The sequence below is a fragment of the Bactrocera dorsalis genome, chromosome 2, assembly GCF_023373825.1.
Source record: "Bactrocera dorsalis isolate Fly_Bdor chromosome 2, ASM2337382v1, whole genome shotgun sequence".
NCBI lineage: Eukaryota > Metazoa > Arthropoda > Insecta > Diptera > Tephritidae > Bactrocera > Bactrocera dorsalis.
The window spans coordinates 65,545,654-65,567,051 of NC_064304.1; the positions used below are offsets into that span (position 1 = coordinate 65,545,654).

Consider the following 21,398-nt stretch of genomic DNA (forward strand, 5'->3'; position numbering starts at 1 on the left):
GTTTTATACATATGTACTTATGTATGTTACTTATGTTTGAACATTTCACCGTGTTTTTTTTCTTTCTTACATTGCTTGGTAGCTCTATCTTAGAAATGCACTTTGTTTTTTGTTTGCTTTGTTTGTTCACTGCACTGCTTCTTTGGTTTTTGTTTTTTGTACTTTAGCGCACTCTTTTCGGCGATCTCAATTTCGTACAAATTTATGTTTTGTTTCGTTTTTGTGTTGTTCACGTCACCTTTTTGTAATTTTTGTGTTACATATGTATACATAAGTTTATTTTAATTAGGTGTAAATTTGTATATGTACACACATATGTATGTACTTTCTTTTTGGTGTCACTGCACTTGTTTTTTTTTTTTGTTTGTTTGATTGTTCGCCACTTCTTCACCGCACCGCACTGTATTTTCTTTTAATTTATTTTGTTTAAAAATCCATAGTGCCTGTCACTATGGCTCGAAGGACCATGTTTACTTTTGTAACAAATAGATACATACGTATGTATGTATCTCTATTTGTACTTGGGGAATCATTAACTTGTCCATATGGTCATCACGCACATTTGAAATAAAAACGCCACATCCCTTAAGTGTGTAGTATAAAGAGTAGTTTATTAAAGCATAATTTAACTTTACACAAATGTTTCTTAAAATTAGCCGGGTTGAGACGAAATCTGGCGAAGATCCAATTATATGGTACGTTGACGCGGCTTAGTTGAAAACGTAGTCGAATTGTGAGAGACGAATCGTGAGATGTCGACGAGGCGTAGTGTATATGCGCAAGTTTATGATCGAATTGAGCCCGCTATCCTTTTTCCCATCCTTTTTGTTGAGTAGGTTGATGGATGTAGAAGTGTGGTGAGTTGTGCTGTTACATTAGGATGCGCCAGTTTTAACGAGTAGAGGGGGTGGACGCGTAACTCATTTAAACACAAACTATGAATTTATAATTTTTATTGTTAGATTTCCGATAAGACAACTTGTGCTAAGTGCGTTGCATGTCATCGAGTGATTAGAGGAAGCGGTGAAATTTCATCAAACATTTGCAAGTCAAACATAGTGAATGTTTTAAAACATACAAAAGTTATAAAACAGGTAGCCCTTTTGGCGGTAACATGCAATCTGAGTTCGATGGTAAACTGTTACATGCAATGATTGATTGTTCATTGCCCCTTTCCATTCTGGAAAAGAAATCCTTTATAGATCTTTTTCAAAGTACAGGTATGAAGGTGATGTGTAAGCAAACAGCGGCTAAGAAATTGGAAACAAAATATACCATCATGATGAAAAATGTAAAAGAAAACATGGTTTGCTCTAAATATTTTTGTACTACAGCAGATGTTTGGTCTGGAAATCATAGAAGCTTCCTTGGATATACGTGTCATTGGCTTACAGACAATTTCGAACGCAAATCGGCAGCTTTGGCATGTAGAAGAATTTGTGGAGCACACACCGCGGAAAATATTGCGCAGATGATTACTGAAATCAACACTGCCTTTGGTTTGAACAGCTCAAACATTGTCTTGACCATTACGGACAACGGTTCAAATTTTGTAAAAGCGTTCAGAGATTATGGTGTGGGAAATGACTTTTTCGAAGATGAAATTAATGACGAAATGCCAGTCTTTGATAATAAAAGATTGTTGCCCACACATCAGAGATGTTGCAGCCATACTCTGAATTTGCTTGCTTCAACCGACTTCGATAAAATTTTAAAAACTGAGCAGCCACTGTATATCCAGCATAAGATGGTAAGTCGCAGAACAAATGGTATTATTTTGCATTAAAAAAATAATCGTTGAAATTGAAAAAATGTAACGAAACATTTTTTTTAATGCAATAGAAATCGTTTTGCAATTGTGAAAATGTGTTTAATGTTAATTTTTTTAGACATTCGATAAATTCTACAACTTGTGGAAGAAGTGCAAGTGGCCAAAGTCGTCGGAAATAATTGAAGGGCACCTGGGATCATCGTTGGTTTTGCCCGTTGTTACTCGTTGGAACTCATTGCATGACGCAGTTAAAAAACTACTTTGCTACAAAGAAAAATTAAATAATCTGTGTGATAAGTTGACTTTGCCACAGTTTTCTGCAACAGACATACAGTACCTGGAAATGTACAATTTGGTAATGGAACCAATTGCAAAGGCCCTGGACTTTCTTCAAGGATAAAGCAACATTAACTATGGTATTTTCATATTTTGGTTCTTTAAAATATAAATTTATATTAATATTATTACAGGATTTTTAATACCAACTCTTGTGACACTGAGCAATAGGCTGCATAAGCTAAGCAGATCCCAGGAATTGCAACAGTTATCATCTCTTATTTTAAAAATGGAACAGAGGTTAAGAGAAAGGTTCCAACCATATTTCATGTTGAAGCCTGAGGCAAATATTGCAATTGCAGCAACAGTGCTAACTCAAAGCATCAAAATGAAATGGGTCAAGGTGTTGCTGAGATTAAATCCGGAATTGGCAGAATTAACTGTCGAAAATATAACCAGCAGAGTTTTAGAAACACTTTACAGATTTTACGCCAAAAATTGTAAAACATTTAATTTTGAAAGGAAAATTAATAATGTGTCGACTATGCCCGATTTTTTTGATTTCAGTGATGATGGTGAGCTTATGCGTACATTTATTTGGTTTTTCATTTTAAAGATTTGACTTTGCAGATGATGAAATTGAAGTAAGTTTTTCTCCACAAGAACAGATTAAAGTTGACCAACGATCCATAATAAAACAGCAGTTCTTCAGCTATTTAAATGACAATGCAAGTGCTGACGAGATTTACCAAAAATGTTATTTGTTAAGGGAGGCATTTATTTTTTTTAACACGCCCTTAACGTCTTCAGCTCCAGTTGAACGACTGTTTTCATTTGCCGGGATCGTCAACAGTCCAAGGCGGCAATCATTGCCTGATTTTTCTTTTGAAAAATTAGTTGTAATGAAGGGCAATTGTAAATATATGTAAATTATAAAACTGTTTTTTTGTGAAGTGAATGTATTTGTTTTCTTTATTATTTTTCCACGTATTTTTCCCTTTTTTTTTGATTTAGGAAGTACTAAAATGTTATTGGTTGTTTTGTTATTGAAGTGATTACACCTTTATTTTGTATACAAAAACTATCTAATTGTTTTATTTGCTCAGAATGTTTTCAATGCAAATTTTTCAAAACGAAATGTAAGTATAAAATAATGAGCTTTCAAATTTTTTTAAATATAATCGAAAATAATCAAAAATAATCCTTGAAAGTAGCCAATTACTTTTTTGATTACTTTTGATTATTTTCTCGTAATCCCAACTAATCTTAATTATTTTTGGATTATTTGTAATCATAATTGATTAGTAATCAGGAATTGTTAAAAAGAGAATTATGTAATCAATACCATTACTTTTCAAATTTAATCTAATTGATTACTAATCGTCATCCAAATTTAACAGCAATGCTTGGAGAACACCTTCCGTAGACCCAATTTATCTATCAAAATGGAGTCTTTGGTGATATCCATTTCCATGTAACGCAAAGAAGATTTCGGCTCATTCTTATGTTTGGATCTGACTACTGCGGCTTTTCTTGCAGCATTTGCCCGCTTTGTCGGACGGCGCGGATTTCCTTTAAAAATTATGAGCGACAATGGAAAAAACTTTGTCGGAGCTCAAAGAGCCACGGAAAAGGAGTTTTTACAATTCATGAAAGAAGTATCCCCCGAAATTGTCAGAAAATATGCACCCCAAGGGATCGATTGGCAATTCATACCCCCATGTTCTCCACACATGGGCGGACTCTGGGAATCAGCAGTAAAGAGCTTTAAGTCCCATTTAAAGAAAACGGCTGGTAACCATAAATTCAATTATGAGGAGTTTACTACATTACTCACTCGTATCGAAGCCGTACTAAACTCTAGACCTATCTCACCACTCTCGCAAGATCCCTCCGACTTCACAGCCTTAACCCCAGGGCATTTTCTCAAAGGAGCACCCATTCTGGCCATACCTGAGCCAGGCGTGGAGTCGCTATCCTTATCGAACAGATGGGAGCGAATTAAAATCCTCCATCATGATTTCAGCCGCCGATGGAAGGAAGACTACATAAAGGACCTTCACAGGAGATACCGGTGAAAAACTCAAGAAAAGGCACCAAAACTTGGAGACTGCGTCCTTATACAAGATGATTGTCTCCCTCCTACGGAATGGCGACTCGGCCGCATAAAACAACTTCATTACGGTTCCGACGGTCATGTTCGAGTAGTTGATCTCCGCACTCAAACCGGAACACTAACCAGACCGCTCGTAAAATTATGCTTTCTACCCACCGCCGAAGATAAAGAAACGTAAAACCGAAACCGCAATAATAAATCAACAAATCGTTAAAACATATAACCGCTTACCAAATCGAAACCTCGAATAACATTAATGACACAAAGACTTAACATAAATGTCTGATAAAAAAAGACATCCTATTCATGCCACATATCGTGGCACAAAAGTCCATATTATTGTAAATTTCACAATACATTTCTAATATCATAATTTCTCTCACAGAGTAATATGGACGTGGATATGGCATCATCGTCAAGTGATTTCCTTTTGCGTGTTTTGACTACTTATTAGTATAGTAAAAAAAAAAGGTTTACTTTTATTTATTTTACTACTTTACTTTATTACTTTTTCATCGGTTTGGTATACCGGTTGTTTATTATTTGCCTTTTCTATATTATCGGCTTATAAAGGATAGTAACTCCATGCCTGGCTCAGATGTGGCCAGAATGGGTACTCCTTAGCCCTAGATTTAGGACTATGAAATTAGAGGGATCTTGCGAGAGAGTGCCGTGAATGGAGAACGGTGTCGGTTCGTAGAGTAGACAATTTTTCATAATTAATTTAATTAATGCTTTGTATAGCTGATTCCTATAAATCACCAATGTGAGGAGCGCTTATGTAGATGTAGATAATTTTATTATATTATAAATATTAATAATATTTAAGTGCGAATGCATTAATTTGATAAGTAGTAGTGCGCCACCGCTCTAAGATTTGTTCAGATTGTTTTTTTTTTTGTTTTTCCATTATTGGCGAAAGCCATCCTGCGGGGCCGAAAATTTGTATGTCCTTTTAATATAGGGACTGTCAGAGGTAACTCTAACTTTATTTTTTATACCACTTTGTGGAGTGTTGGAATATTGTGGCTCTAGTGGTAGTCGTACGACGTACCGGCCATTATTTGATCGATTAGTTGTGGCTTTAGAGAAGTGCTCACAATACTGATCTTTTATAGTTTTGTTTGTTATAGCTAGTTTTCTTAACGTTTGCAGTTCACTTAATTGTGAATTAAGGTATTTGTTTTTATTATACTCAACTTGAGTTGGTATGGTGGTGACTAGTTCTGTGACTAGTCCATTTTGTGTTTCGCTGTGCAGCGTTTGAGATTTTTGTGCCTTTGAACAGCATGGTGTCTCTTGGCAATTTTTACTATTTTGGCTCTCGGCATTTGCTTTTGTAATTAAACCCGTGTTTCCTTTTGTATATGCGCTCCTTTGAGGTGAGGGATATGTGCTGTAATGCAGCATTGTATGATGTCTTTTATGACAATATATGCAATTGAATTTGCTTCTGCAATTTTTATATGTATGCGCATGTGACAGACAATTTGTGCAAAGTCTCTTTGACCTGACAATTTTATTTCGTTCGTTTACTTTTAAGTTATTAAACCTCTCGCAAGATGTAAGTTTATGCCCTCTTTCACATAGTTCGCATGACGTTTGTTTTCTTTGTTCTAATGTGAATGTTTGTGTTTTGTAAAAGCTTTTGCTTAATTTTTTGTTGTTTTTAGCTTGGGGTCTATTTAAGCTTCCGTTCTGGTCGTGTTTGTTCTTAGTTTTGAGTATTTTTTCTTCAAACCTTTCCGCAATTTCATATTGGGTGGTGAGAAAATCTTTCATTTGTTGCCACGTTGGGCACTTTCTTCGTGATGAGAGCGATTGCTCCCATAGAAGTAACGATTTTTCTGGTAATGCGGCGGTGCAAATGTTTACCAGAATTGGGTCCCAGCTGTCTGTGGGAATATTTAGTGTCGATAAAATCGACAAACAATTTGAAACAGTGGATTCTAGTTTGATGAATTCTACACTTGTTCCTTTCTTAACTTTTGGCAAGTTCATTAGTGTCGTTACTTGTTTATCGACCAGTATTCTTTCGTTTTCGTAACGTGATTTTAGAGCTTCCCAAGCTAAATTGAAATTTTCGTCATTGAGAGCGAACTGTTTGACTATTACGCCCTTTGACCTTTTGTTTTGTATCGGAGGTGATATAATTTTTGTGCTTTTGATAGTTCTGGATGGTTGATGTAAACAGCTGTAAACATGTCCCGGAAGGACGGCCATTCTTCATAACCTCCATAGAATGTTTCTGTGTCACATGGCGGCAACTCGAGGTGGATGCCGGAACTTGCCTTTTGACTCTCTATTTGTTGCAGCTCTACTCCACTGCACAGTGTATCGTTTAATACAAGCTAGGGGGACAAAAATATTTTAGTTTGAAATTGAATTGTTTTGGTCGTGTTCATTAATGATTATATATATTTTTTTTAGAATTACGAATAGAAAACAAAAAATTGTGTAAAAAATATATTTAATTATTTTTTTAAATTTCAGAACATACAATAGCATTTACTTGAATGTATAAAATTCGTACTAATACATAAGTCCATTACATTTCAACTAATGAAAAACGCGATGATTAGTAACGGATTTTTTACCAAAAGACCGAATAATAACAATATCGTAAAAATAACAATAACACACAACAACAAAATGTTTAATACTACTATATCATTACTCATTGAATGACTCATCATCACTGTTAGATTCATCTGAATCAGATACTAAATAATCTTTATCGTCATGGTCACATGTTACCTGACGTGGTATTTTTGATGGTATTGAAGGCGGGACAATTAAATTTAGAACTTCCTCCGGTAATTTATCTGTTTTCTTTCTAGGAACTTCTCTGAGTGAGTTGAGTACCGGATCGGATGTTATTCAAAGCATATGTAGTAAATCTATATTCGTGGCTATACGTGACTGCTTTCTGGTGTGATGTTCGCGAAATCTACGGTAGTCCTTATTACGGGCCTGTTGAGATTCCTCCGAAAGTTGCCCGATTGGAAGAACATAAGTTCTGATTACTTCCGTCCTATGTAGCAGGATTTTGTGCACGGTAACTGGCATATAGTACCACGAATATAAATTAAGATAAAGGGTTCTTGTTTTGGAACAAAGATTTTCGAATTTATTGCAATCAATGTCGTAGCCGGAGGATAGCGTTCTCAATAAAATGCTAAAATTTTTAATTAGCTTAATATCCAATCCGGTAATCTGCCCACTCAGTTCCGGATTCATAAAGAACCTGCGGGCCGTATTTCCATCATTAGAGTTCCCATATCCAGGTTTCGGTGTGTCTACTATAAGTCCCATCTGGTTTTTAAACTTTTGTCTTACTTCTTCCGAATGACCATTTTCTTGTCTGTTTATAGGAGTAACTAATGCCTCATCACTTGTCAATTGCCTGCCTTCGCATGTAGTATCACCAGACTTCTTTTTTTTTGTAGATTTCAAACTTTCTTTAATCGAAGTAGCTATGTTTCTATTACCCTCCAAGCGATTTGCTACTTCAGCGGCTAAGGTCAACTCGATGGCACTTCGCGATTCTAGTAAGTCTTCGTTTTTTCGTTTTAAAAGACGACTCTTCACAATTTTTTTTTGGTCTACCTTGAGGTCGATTGCTTCCAGTTGATGAGGTAGGACAGGGATGTTCCACTTGTAAGTGAAATTGTAAATCTGCTCCTTCTAACCAACTGCCATTTTTCTTTAAAAAACGTTCGATCATCATATTTACTTCAGTCCATTTTTTTCGAAAATTTTGACGAAATACTCGAAATTTTTCACTTTATCTCCTTCTGTGTATCAGGTGTTACATTTGTGGCACTAAATTTCGTCAAAACATAATTAACTAACTGGGAATTTCGTTCTATTCTACATTTTCGCCATTCTTCAAATAACTCCATTTTTGAAATAGAGCAAACTCGATCTGAAAAAAAAATAATTGAAAATTATGGGGGAAAAATGGGGTACTCGACCAAAGGTCATTGTATAGCTTAAGGTTGCCGTTATACAATATTCAAACATTAGCTTGGATATATGTGGATAAAAAAAGTTGCGTACTTTTAAAACTTGAAAATAAAAAGAACACAAACATTTTTATATGAGTTTTCAAAACCCTCGTACAACGAATTAGCTAAACGCAAACCATGTATTAAATTGCATTAAATATACATACATACCTTCTAAATTATATTCCATTTCATTAACAGTCGTGTTTTCCTTTCCAAACCTTGCTAAATCACTATTTATATTGTATTTTTTATTTAAATTGAAAACATAAAAATGATAACACCGTATCACTTCGATTAAACTTGTTGTAGTTAACCGTATTATAATATTTTGCGCAATTCTTACTCAAAATTGTGGCATATCAAGGGTTGTTATAATCAGAGTAGTGTCAATTATTTGATTTTTTACATTGACTTTTGTCTGCCTACCATGATCCAGACGAATCACTGTGCACTGTGGGGAGTAGGTGCAATTGCTTTAATGAGTTTTAATTGATCGAAGATCATCGCTTTTGTTTCTTCGTACTGGTCTAAGCAGTTTTCGTATATTGCGTAAGCCGAGGATTTGAAATTGTGTGTATCTGAATCGTCAGAATCTAGAATGGCGTCATGAGCCGCTTGGAAGCGAGTCCAAAAATTTGTAAGATTTTGATTTTTGATTTCTAATAACGATTCAGAGTTTTCATGAATCGGTGAGGAGGCAAATCTAGTGCAGTATCTTATTAAACTGTCACTCTGTGAAATAAATCTAGCAACCTGTTTTGAGCGTGTAGCTCCAGGTGTACTTTGATTTTTGTTATTGTTCATTGTTTTGGTAATATGTAGAAATATTTTTTAAAATGGTTTCTCAATATGAACTGAATACTTTTTTTCTTTAAGTATATATACGTTTTTTTTGTAAAAGACGGGTTATTTTTTCTTTTTTTTATTTTTATTTTATATGCGTTGCTTTCAAACCGCAATATTAATTTTAAGTATTTTTCTATGTCCCTATATAGGTATATAGGCACACCCCAAAAACTTCGCTTGTATGTACTTGTTTTTGTGCAATTGAGAGCTCGTCGAAGAGATCAATATGCTTTGTACATAAATATGCACGATCTGTTTGTTATGATTTGTTCGTAAGCAATTGAGAGCTCGTTAGAGAGATCAATTAGCTTTTTGTCCACAATCCTGCTTGTTTTTGTTTGCCAAAGAACAAGAGGTATTGCCGAATAATTGCAAATGTGGACTTTGAACTTTTATGTTTTAATATAAGATGTATATGTTTTAACAATTTGTTGTATTGTTAATTTTCCCGCGTCATTTGTTTAACCCTTATGTCAACGGCAACATACCTGGGTATGTTTTGCGTTTTCAAAACGCTGTAGCTCTGAACTGGATAATCGGATCGACTTGAAATTTCGTGATATCCTAGTGAAAACTGTTTTACGCAATAGTCTCAATTTTGGTTAGGATTGGATCATCCGTTTGGTAGATAAAGCCCATTTACAAAGTTGCACCCTTACGTCAACAGCATACATACCTGGGTATACCATACCATATGTATAGTAAAACGCATGCAAATATGATAATATTTGAAAAATATAGTTTATTTTGAGTGAAAAAAATATTTGTGGCATAAAAATTATTATAAATTATAAAGTACTTATAAAAAAATATTAAAAAAACTACGAAAAAATTTAAAATTATTGAAATTCAATTACATCTATCGCATTGCGGCAAGTCTTTGGAATGCTCTGCGCACACTGGTTTGTTGCATAATGTGCATGCTTTACGAGTAGGGCGTCGTTTGGAGCAGATGTAGCAATTCCCCTTTTACTTTTGGGCGTCCCGTACTATCACGCTCCTCCGGTTCATGTGCTCCATCATCCACAACTCGGATGGGCCTACCTATCATGGCTTCGATGGCGATGGATAAATTATTGTCTATCATCAAAGATTTTGCCAAGTGTAGCTAGTGAAAAAATTGTCACATACAATATTTCTTCCACTTCCATCAAAAACGCTGATACATAAATCTTTGACTATTCTTTCATCAACGTTTCTTTCACGTTCACCAGACGGTGCTATTCCTGTATAGATTTGTCCCTGCATTGAAAAATTAAATTCAATTTAGTTATTTATACTTTCAACAATATTGATAGTACCTGCAATGGATAGGACGAAATGGAGTCGAACACCCACCACACTTTTATCCCATATTTGGCAGGTTTTGATGGTATGTATTGCGTGAAGCCAGTTCCACCACGATAAGCATACAATTGTTCAATTACAGTGACGTTGGCTTCTGCCACGTAATATCTACGAAGACAGCTGTTTAGCATCAAAAAAACGTCCGATATTGCTGCTGCTTTGTCAGTTTGTTTGCGTTGCTGGTGTGTGTTTCCATTATCAAAACGAATGAAGCGGCTAATTTCCCAAAATCGTCGTACACTCATTGCAGCACGATATAATGGATGTGATTTAGTAGTCCACAAATCTTTCGTATGCACGTAACCAGAATGTGTAACGCCACTTAGCAAAAGTACGCCCAAATATGCATCAAATTCACTTTCTGTTATGGGAATCCATGATCTCGGTTCTCTTGTTGGATGTTTTGCATTGTCATCATCAAAGAATTGCCTTGCCTTTCGATTTGATTCACGAAAAATTATGTCACATATTTCGTCTGACATTATCAATTTGAACGTTTCTGAAATGGTCAAACCTTGCGTTGCCCGTACTGGTCCAGATTGTGCACTTCTTAGAATGTTGTGCGTACGGAATCGTACAGGTTGTGGTTGTATCGAAGACCAAACATTACCATCTCTGGCAGTAAAATATTCCCCAGCTTCAATTGGTGCATCTTCAAATTCTTCATCAGAATCACTGTCGTCCTCTGGGTCATATTCTGGTAACGTGGGCTCTTCTAAGTCTGAGTCATCACCACCAATATCACCTACACATTCATCTAAAGCCTCGTCACCAACTACTGAATCATTATTTATTGAATTATTAGAAATATTATTATTGAATTATTAGTAAAAAAAATCTGAATCGCAAGCGATTAGTTGAATGTGTACCTGCCGAGTTATAACGGCATGCCATTTGCCATACAAAACGTATGTACATACCCGGGTGTGTTGCTGTTGACGTGCGTAAAAAAGTTCTGCTGTTGACATAAAGGTTAAGGATAGGCAGTTTGTATGCCGTATGTTTATTCTTTCGTAATAGAGAGAGAGTTTGAATTGAAAAAAGTTGTTTTTCTCTTATGTATATTTTATACGTAATCAAATAAGCACTTTTACATAGATTCTATTAGAACGGCCGTCTAATATGGATTATAAAAATATGTGAGTATATAAATATATATTTTGCGCTTGGCAATTATACATACATATTGATGTATGTTATTTGTATCATGTAGGTGTATACATATATTTTTGCACTAAATGTATGTATATGCCTATATGTATGTATGTACCTTTTTTTGTTCTGTTTTTATTTTTTAGTTTATCTTTTGAAATATTTCTTTCTCAATTTCTGTATGCAGTTCTGCTTATTACTTTATTAAGCATTAGGGGTGCTGCCGGAAATTTGTCATAAATATTTGAATTTTTGATTTATTGGAGTTGGACCATAGTAAGTACATATATCTATTTAGGGACTAGGAAAACCGTACTATACTTATGTATATATGTATGTATATATGTGCATATGCTAAATATGAAATGAAATGAATACGCTCACTTTGATGTGGGTTTAACGTGTGTATGTATGCCTATGCCCCTTTTCTTGCCAATTCCTTTTGTGTTCTTCCCTGGTCTTACAGCTGCCTGACTTCTTGTGCGTATTGTTGTTTGTATGTAAGTTTTTAAGTTCGCGCCCGTATGTTTGTTGTATTTCTATATTTTTATTTTGGGTTTTCGCACCCGGTTTAGTGTTTTTTGTGTTTGTAAAATTTTGTATATAGTTTTTGTTTGGTGGTTTCGCGCCCGTTTTCTGCGTTGTTTTGTTTTTAGGTTTCCCGCGTTTTTGTTTGTTGTAATTGTTTTGTTTATTTTTTTTTTTGTTTTTAGCACACTGAGCTCTTTGGGCTTGCTTTTCTGTTTTTGTTTTCTTGCAGTTGCTTTATTTTTGTAAATATGTTTTATTTTTAGGTATATTTTTTTGTTTGGCACACTACACTTTTGTTTTTCAATCTTAGCGCTTTTTTGTTTGTTTGTCTATTTGTTGTATATGTTACAAATGTATGTAAAGTTATTAGTTATTTTTTATTGTCATTAATGTTTGTTGCTGTTATTAAATTTTTCCTTAATTTTTATAATTTTTGTTGTAATTTTTTATTAAATATTATTTATTTATAATTATTTTTTTAATATTTTTGCTGGTTTTTGTAATCAAATTAAACCACTTCACCGCACTTGATTTATTTAAATCTTTTAGCAAACGTCTAATGTCTACATGTTTTCTGTTCGCAGACCTCGTTTGATTGTTTAGTATTGTTTTTATTAGGGTGACGAATGTGTTGTACCTGCCCAGCGGATCATCCTTTATGTTTAGTGGGTTGATGTAGAAGTGTAGTGAGTTGTGTTGTACTAGGCTGGGTCAGTTTTTCCTGGGTAGAGTGGGTGGATGCTTACCTCATTTAAACAACCTGCACTTTTTCAATATTGTTTTGGGTAATCACTGATTTTTGTCGGCCCGACTTCTGATCGTCACAGAGGTCATCACGACCTTCTTGGAATCGCCTAAACCACTCATGCACATTACTGCGGGATATGCACTGATCACCATAAACCTTTTTCATCATTTGTGTTTCAGTAAACGTTTTCCCAAGTTTAAAACAAAATTTAATATTTGCTCTTTGTTTACAATTCATTTTACGACCGATGACCAAAAGCTGCTGTCACTTTTTGATCGATAACAGCGATTGTAGTTATCCAATTGTCTTAAAATTTTTACAAAATGTCAACAAGAGATCAAACTTTTTATTTCATATACCCACCAATAGGTGGCGCCACCAGAAACAGTTATATTTAAAAAGTTCTGTTTCTTTTCCGACAGACCTTGTATGTAAAGATTTTGTGGAATTCGTCATAAAATAGATAAATTTTAAGATACTTATATGTATGTATGTATATTCATGTGCTTTGATATCAAATATATACCGATCATCTATAAATTATATGCAAAGTCGTTTGCCCATAGTAAATATGCGAATCTGTAGGCACAAATTTGTTTACATTGGAATTAGCTTTATTTTTCTCATTTAACACTGAAAATGCTCAATTCTGCTGTTTCGTGGTGAAACACGCTTATAATTTGTCTGTGGTGAGACTCCCTCATCTCTGCCGAGTACCCCTTCGAAAAGTTACGATATTTGAAACGTGAACCTTCTCTATGATAAACGTTCTCTGCTCTCGCTTTCGTTTTTTACCTACTATACATATCCACAATGTACTGGTGAAATAAGTAGTTGTCTTTACGGAGAATTTTTTTGTCTTCATTAGAACGAATCATCAACCGATATGAGTAGAAGTTCATAGCACTAGCAGTCTTCATCAGTTCTTTACCTGCAAATTAATATATTTATGAGATAAACAGAAATTATTGACTTAAAAAAAAGACATAAGACATTCTATAAGTTTTCTGTAGTTGGATTCCTTTGCTTAATATTTAAATGTACCCATCTTCCCTATGTATAAAAACAAGCTTTTGCTCTCTTTTGTGAGCTCTTGCTAAAATTTGGTTGAGCCTGGTAGTTGACTCGCGTACACTAACGGAATCATTGCTGAATATTTTGTGCCACAAAGAAATACAAAATATTATCAACAGCGTAGTGAGGATAAAAAATTATACAGGTTTATATTCTTAATTATTATTATTTTTTATATAATTAATAATAAAATTATAAATACATAAGTAGGTTTGATGATAGTAGCATCTGCTGGTCGGAGTCAGAAGAAACACATGGTGGTGCCCTCAGCAACATTGATAAAATACGACTGTATTTAAGAGTTTGTTCAAATCTTGGATTCCAAAATGACATAGCCACAGATATTGGTGCCCATCAATCATTGTGTCGCGAACTATTGCGGAAGTTGTGAAACTTATATCTCCCAAGGCAAGCGAGTGGATGAAATTCGCGAAAGGTGCAGATGAAATAAAAGATGCTCAAATGAAATAGCAAGTAAATTATTGCTTTCCATTCGCAATTGGAATAATTGATTGTACTCATATAAAAATTAAAAAGCCCACAAATCAAAACGTGAACCTTTTCGTTAAACTTCAACAATAAACAACATATAGCAAAATGTAAAATAAAATAAAACAAGTAAGGAAGGGCTAAGTTCGGGTGTAACCGAACATTTTATACTCTCGAATGATAAAGTGATATTCGAGATTTCATTATCCGTCATTTACATATTTTTTTTATTTTGCTGTAAAATTAATTAGGGTTCCTGAGATATGGTTTTTGGTCCATAAGTGGGCGACGCCAATCCCATTTTATATTAAAAAAAAAGCCTGGGTGCAGCTTCCTTTTGCCATTTCTTCCGTAAAATTTAGTGTTTCTGACGGTTTTTGTTAGTCGGTTAACGCACTTTTAGTGATTTTCAACATAACCTTTGTATGGGAGGTGGGCGTGGTTATTATCCGATTTCTTCCATTTCGAACTGTATATGGAAATGCTTGAAGGAAACGACTCTGTAGAGTTTGGTTGACCTAGCTATAGTAGTTTCCGAGATATGTGCAAAAAACTTAGTAGGGGGCGGGGCCACGCCCAATTTTCCAAAAGAATTACGTCCAAATATGCCCCTCCCTAATGCGATCCTTTTTGCCAAATTTCACTTTAATATCTTTATTTATGACTTAGTTACGACACTTTATAGGTTTTCGGTTTTCGCCATTTTGGGGGCGTGGCAGTGAGCCGATTTTGCCCATCTTCGAACCTAACCTTCCTATAGAGCCAAGAAATATGTGTAGCAAGTTTCATCATGATATCTCAATTTTTACTCAAGTTACAGCTTGCACGGACGGACAGACAGACATCCGGATTCCAACTCTACTCGCCACCCTGATCACTTTGGTATATATAACCCTATATCTGACCTTTTTAGGTTTAGGACTTACAAACAACCGTTGAACAAAACTATAATACTCTCCTTAGCAACTTTGCTGCGAGAGTATAAAAAATATATAAGAAATATACTCACTGCGATTCCGCACTAAATTCGCGCAAAATGTACTTTTTTCTGCACACTTCAAAACTCTTCGAGCACTAATTATATTGTGATATAATATTTTAATTAGCACGCGACTTAAAATCACTTTATGCACCTAAAGAAGCCTTCTTTTACGTTGTATTTTACCAGAAACGCGTAAATTATTCTGGTGCTTACCCTGTTATTATAATAATGTGCAGCAACAATAACCAAATGAAACTTCTGCTTTCCGATATTTCAACACTTATCTTTCCTATATTTTTTAAATCTTCCTCTTCTTCTTAATTGGCGTAGACACCGCTTACGCGATTATAGCCGAGTCAACAACAGCGCGCCAGTCGTTTCTTCTCTTCGCTACGTGGCGCCAATTGGATATTCCAAGCGAAGCCAGGTCCTTCTCCACTTGGTCCTTTCAACGGAGTGGGGGTCTTCCTCTTCCTCTGCTTCTCCCGGCGGGTACAGCGTCGAATACTTTCAGAGCTGGAGTGTTTTCGTCCATTCGGACAACATGACCTAGCCAGCGTAGCCGCTGTCTTTTAATTCGCTGAACTATGTCAATGTCGTCGTATATCTCGTACAGCTCATCGTTCCATCGAATGCGATATTCGCCGTGGCCAACGCGCAAAGGACCATAAATCTTTCGCAGAACTTTTCTCTCGAAAACTCGCAACGTCGACTCATCAGATGTTGTCATCGTCCAAGCCTCTGCACCATATAGCAGGACGGGTATTATGAGTGACTTATAGAGTTTGGTTTTTGTTCGTCGAGAGAGGACTTTGCTTCTCAATTGCCTACTCATATATATATTTCGCCTTCTCACTTTAGCTCGCCTTCAAACGGATGTTCTTAGGCTACCCAGAGGATACTTGGTCAAAGACCGGAAGTCGTGAGCTGCTTGAGTCATATGTAAAAGAATCGTTTCTGGCCACTCCCAAGTGAATGGCGATCAGAGAACTTTCCTCACTTGCGTGAACTCCTACACATTACTCCATCCTCCAATCAATAAATCTGCGAGTAAATAATCTAGATATTACAGTTCATAATAGGTGGGTTGTCCCCTTTTCGCCAATACTATCAAAAGCATTCAAATCTCATATCAATGTAGAATATTGCAATTCTGCTAAATCGATTTAATATATCTGCAAGTATGTAAATAAAGGCAGCGACATGGCTGTGTTTGGTGTTGCAGAGAACCGAAATGGTGAAATAACACAATATGAAATGGGAAGGTATATCCGTAGCAATGAGGCAGTTTGGAGAATATTATCGTTCCCAATTCATGATCGAAATCCGACAGTTATTCATTTGTCAGTACATTTGCAAAAGGCAAATTTTTGAAAGTGATGTCATTGGACGTCTTTATACAGTGCATCCCAGTCATGCTGAATGTTTTTATTTGCGTCTATTATTGATTCATGTTCGTGGGCTTACATCTTTTTGAGTTTGAAAAGAGGTAACGGTGTCACACTTTTCGTCAAGCATGTCAGGAATTGCATTTACTGGAAGATGATAATCACTGGGATGCGACACTTAGGGATGCATCAGCAACATGTTCTCCTCATCAAATACGAACATTATTTGCTATTATTATTGCAACATGTTTTCCATCTGATCCACTGCAATTATGGGAAAATTTTAAGGATTTTATGTCCGAAGACATTTTGCATCGAATGCGCCGAATTGCAGGAAAGAACTATTTAATAATTACACTTGAAATGTTTAATGAGGCATTGATTATCATTGAAGATATTTGTTTGGTAATTGCAAATAAAGCATTGACACAATTGGGTTTGGCAGCTCTAAGTCCACCAATGCATGATGCAATCAATCAAGAAATAAACCGTGAAAAACAATATGATTTGAATGAGTTGACTACATTTATAAACTTGAATTTGCGTAAATTGAATCCAGAACAGAGACACGCATGTGATACCATAATGGAATCAGTACGAAACGAAACTGGAATATGAATGTAATTGAAAATTTTGTTTCCAAAAATTCGGGAATGGACAAAGTCTGCAACAATGCAAATTAAAAGTGTGGAATGAATGTACAATGGCCCGTAAGAAATCAGTGGAAGCGTTATACAGGACATTGCAAGACTTGCGTAGTAATGATCAACAGATATTTGGTGGCGCTTTGATTCTGTTGGCTGGTGATTTTCGTCAGACATTGCCTGTGATTCCCCGTTCAACACCAGCAGATGAATTAAAAGAATGTTTAAAGTCATCTTATTTATGGAGACATGTAAAAATACTCACTTTGAGTACAAATGTGCGAGTACAAATTCAAAACGATCCATTGGCCGACACATTTTCAAGGCAACTGTTGGGAATAGGCAATGGTCAACTTGCTGTTGATCATGAAACTGGCTTAATTACTTTACCAGATAGCTTTTGTAATATTGCACCAACAAAAGAAGAATTGGTGTCAAGTGTTTTTCCAAATATTGCAGAAAATTATCGCAATCAAAATTGGTTGGCTGAAAGAGCTATACTGGCCGCTAAGAATTAAGACATTGGTCAAACGAATGCAGACATTTTAACCCATGTTCCTGGCGTGGTTGTAACATATCAATCAGTTGGCACGGTTACGAATCAAGACGACGCTGTTAATTATCCGAGAGAATTTTTGAATTCATTGGATTTACCCGGATTTCCACCTCATCGTTTACAATTGAAAGTGGGTGCCCCCATTATTATGCTTCGAAATATAAATCAACCACGATTATGCAATGGGACAAGATTATCGGTTAAAAAGGTTATGAACAATTTGATCGAAGCAACAATTTTAAAGGGGAAGTTTAAAGGTGAAGATGTATTGATTCCACGCATTCCAATGATTCCATCAGATTTACCTTTTGAATTCAAAAGACTACAGTTTCCAGTACGTCTTGCATTTGCTATTACAATAAATAAAGCGCAAGAGCAATCGTTGGAATTCTGTGGAATTGATTTAGAATATCCTTGCTTTTCAAACGGCCAGTTATATGTTTCGTGCTCACGTGTTGGCAAGCCTTCAGTTCTCTTTATCTACACAACAACACATGGCAAAACCAAAAATGTTTCTACGAAAGAGCTCTAAGATAGTTTAAGTGATACATACTCTAAGATTGTAAGAAACTAGAATTAAAAGTTGAATAATAGGGAACAAAACCAACTTTATTAAAAACAAGTGTGTTTCTTTTCTTATTTTGTTTTGCTGTGCGAAGCAGGCACCGGGCCCGCTAGTTTTTTAAAAATATCACCTCTAAGAAAATAATTATCGTATGTTTTTGTTTCATCGCTGATAATTTTTTTAATATCTTTTAATTTTTCGTCGTTTGCTTGTGCCCTACCAATGCCAACATAAGCGTCATCTTTAGTTATCGTCAATATCGGGTATCTGCTGAGCGCGTCGACATGCTGCATACGCCGTCCGGCACGATGCTCAACGGTATAGTCGAACTCTTTTAAGAAAAGAAGCCAACGTGCCACCCTCGTGCACAAATTCTGCTTCTCTAAGGTTTTCGTAAAAGCGTTGCAGTCGGTGATTAGCTTAAAATGTGTTCCCAACAAGTAAACTCGAAATTTTTTCAGAGCTTCAATCACCGCCAATATTTCTAATTCATAGCTAGTATACTTTCGCTGTGTATCTGTCGTCTTTTTGCCCATAAAATATACTGGGTGTAACTGGGAGTCGTCTGGTAATTTCTGCAATAAAACTGCACTGAATCCATCTATCGAAGCGTCTGTATGCACCTCAGTTTCGTACGATCGGTCTTATATGTTTAGTACAGGATTCTCAGTTAAAATTTTCTTCAGAAGATTGATTGCGGCTTCTTCTTCAATGTCTGTGGAATTTTAAACCTATTTACTGCATCAATTTTCTCTGTAGACTGGTACAGTTTTTGATTCTCAATTATATGACCAAGCAACTGTATTCGCGTCTTTAAAAAACTACATTTTTTCAAATTTAATTCTAAGCCATAGTTTTTACATACGTTGATGACTTCTTTGAGATTTTGTACAGCTTCGTTTTCGTCCTTAGAAGGTATAATAACGTCGTCAACGTAAGGCAAAACAATGCTTTTACGCGACAGATGCCTGGAAATAGCGTTTACATGTCGTTGAAACACTCTTGGTGAGTTTGACAGCCCAAACGGCACCTTCAGAAATTGATATTGGCCGTTTTGCGTAACAAACAACGTTTACTTTCGGCTTGACTCTGCAACAGGCACGTGGAAAAACCCGTTTTTGAGGTCAATGGTACTAAATACTCTTGCCTCTTGTAGTCTGTCTAACTGGTCTTCTATTAATGGTAAAGTGAAACGATCTTTAACAATTACCTTATTGATTCTGCGAAAGTCTACGCAAAGTCGCGGAGAACCGTCACGTTTTTTAATAAGAACTATCGGGCTAGTAAACTCAAAGTTCGATTCTTCAATAATATCATTTTTTAGCCACTCATCGATTTGATCGTCAACGATATCTTGTTCAGATAACGCCATTCTACGTGGTCGCGAAAATATTGGCAAATCGTCTTTTAAAATAATACGCATTTCAATGTTTGTTGTTTTCGACTTTAAGGGTTTATAATTTGAAATAAGTTCGAACACTTCCTGCTTGGCCGATGCACTCACCGTATCGCCTATGTCAATATACTCATTCTCAGCAGCCACGTCAATATTAAGCACTGACAGTTCTTCATGTTGACTTGTATCTAAAAGTTTTCTTATCTTTAAACCAGGTGGATTTATTAAAATTTCGGCCTTTAAACAAAAATCCGCACCTATTATTACGTTTACATCAAGGTGATTTGCATGCACAACATAAAAAAGTAAGTCAAATTTTTCATTGTCTACTACAGGGATGGGCACATTTTTAGCCCGCAAAGTTAGCAAAGTGCGCACGGGGGCTAGATGAGGGAAATATCACTTTACGGAGAGAAGGGCATAACAAGTTGAGAAAAATTGCGAAAAAAATGAATTACATTCCTCCGTAACTTGATGTTCATCGCAGAGTGGTTGCGGCAATACTGACATTGTACACAAATTTAAGGGTGGAAGTTTACTTCATATCGGAATTGTACAGTTGTGTGAACAAAAAGGGGTAAACATAATTTGCAGGGTTTAGAGTTTCGCATTAAAATTTGTTTTTATTTACCTTTGCATGGTGGGAAATTTTAATCACTGTTAGGTAAAAATATATATATGTTATGTTATGTATCTAAAAACAATTTTATTTAATAAGAAAACAGCATATTTTAAAACTTCACAAAACCTTATGGTTGTTTCTATTTTGTTCACACCACTGTACATGTGATAGATCAGTCAATGGTGGTGGAAAATACGTTGCTCTCATTTGTAAATGTGGAGTGGTAAAACGTTGCTCTCACTTCCCTCTTCATGTTTGCCCGCGATGATCCCCTCACCTAGCCCTCAAAATGTGCACTCGTGCCCGAACGGGCAAAATGCCACTGAGGGCTAATGTGCCCATCCCTGGTCTACTACAATGGTTTGCATTAATTGACCAAACGGCTTAACACTAGCTGATTTTCCAAAACCTGTCAATTGTACTGAGCAACTGTTCAACCGTGGATTAATTAATTTATTATAAATTTCACTGCTTATAATATTCGCACTACTGCCTGTATCAAACAGAGCCAAATAATTACAACCACCAATGTTTACCGCCTTATGCATAATATTGCTCTTTGCATCAATCGTGTTTACTTTTCTGACTGGGTCACTTGTTTTCTTTGTATTGCAATTTTTTGCAATATGGCCGTACGAATTATAATCAAAACATTTTCTACCCTTTTCTTTATTTTGGCAATTCTTTGATACGTGTCCCTTTTCACCACAATTAAAACAAAGCAATTATTTTCTTCTTTGAATTGTCCTCTACACGTACGATGTAGTCTCACTCTTCTCTTTTTCGCTCATTATTTTGTACACTCTCAATTTTTCTTTGAATTCAGTCATATTTTTTGCATTATAAAAAATTGTTTTATTTGTTGCTTTACCGTCTATTCCG

The 21,398-nt window shown here is 35.6% G+C and overlaps 1 protein-coding gene and 1 long non-coding RNA gene across 4 annotated transcripts in view; one reads left to right on the forward strand and one right to left on the reverse strand.

Moving 5' to 3' along the window:
* The window catches only part of LOC105233304 (uncharacterized), a 1,563,509-nt gene that overhangs the window by 188,031 nt on the left and 1,354,080 nt on the right, over positions 1-21,398 (forward strand). The window lies entirely within an intron of this gene.
* On the reverse strand, positions 9,182-10,949 carry LOC125776717 (uncharacterized). The gene is made up of 2 exons (XM_049450257.1): positions 10,324-10,949; positions 9,182-10,264 (listed from the first exon to the last, which is right to left on the reverse strand). The coding sequence occupies exons 1-2, from the start codon at positions 10,849-10,851 to the stop codon at positions 10,109-10,111; spliced, it is 684 nt and encodes a 227-aa protein (XP_049306214.1). The 5' UTR covers positions 10,852-10,949; the 3' UTR covers positions 9,182-10,108.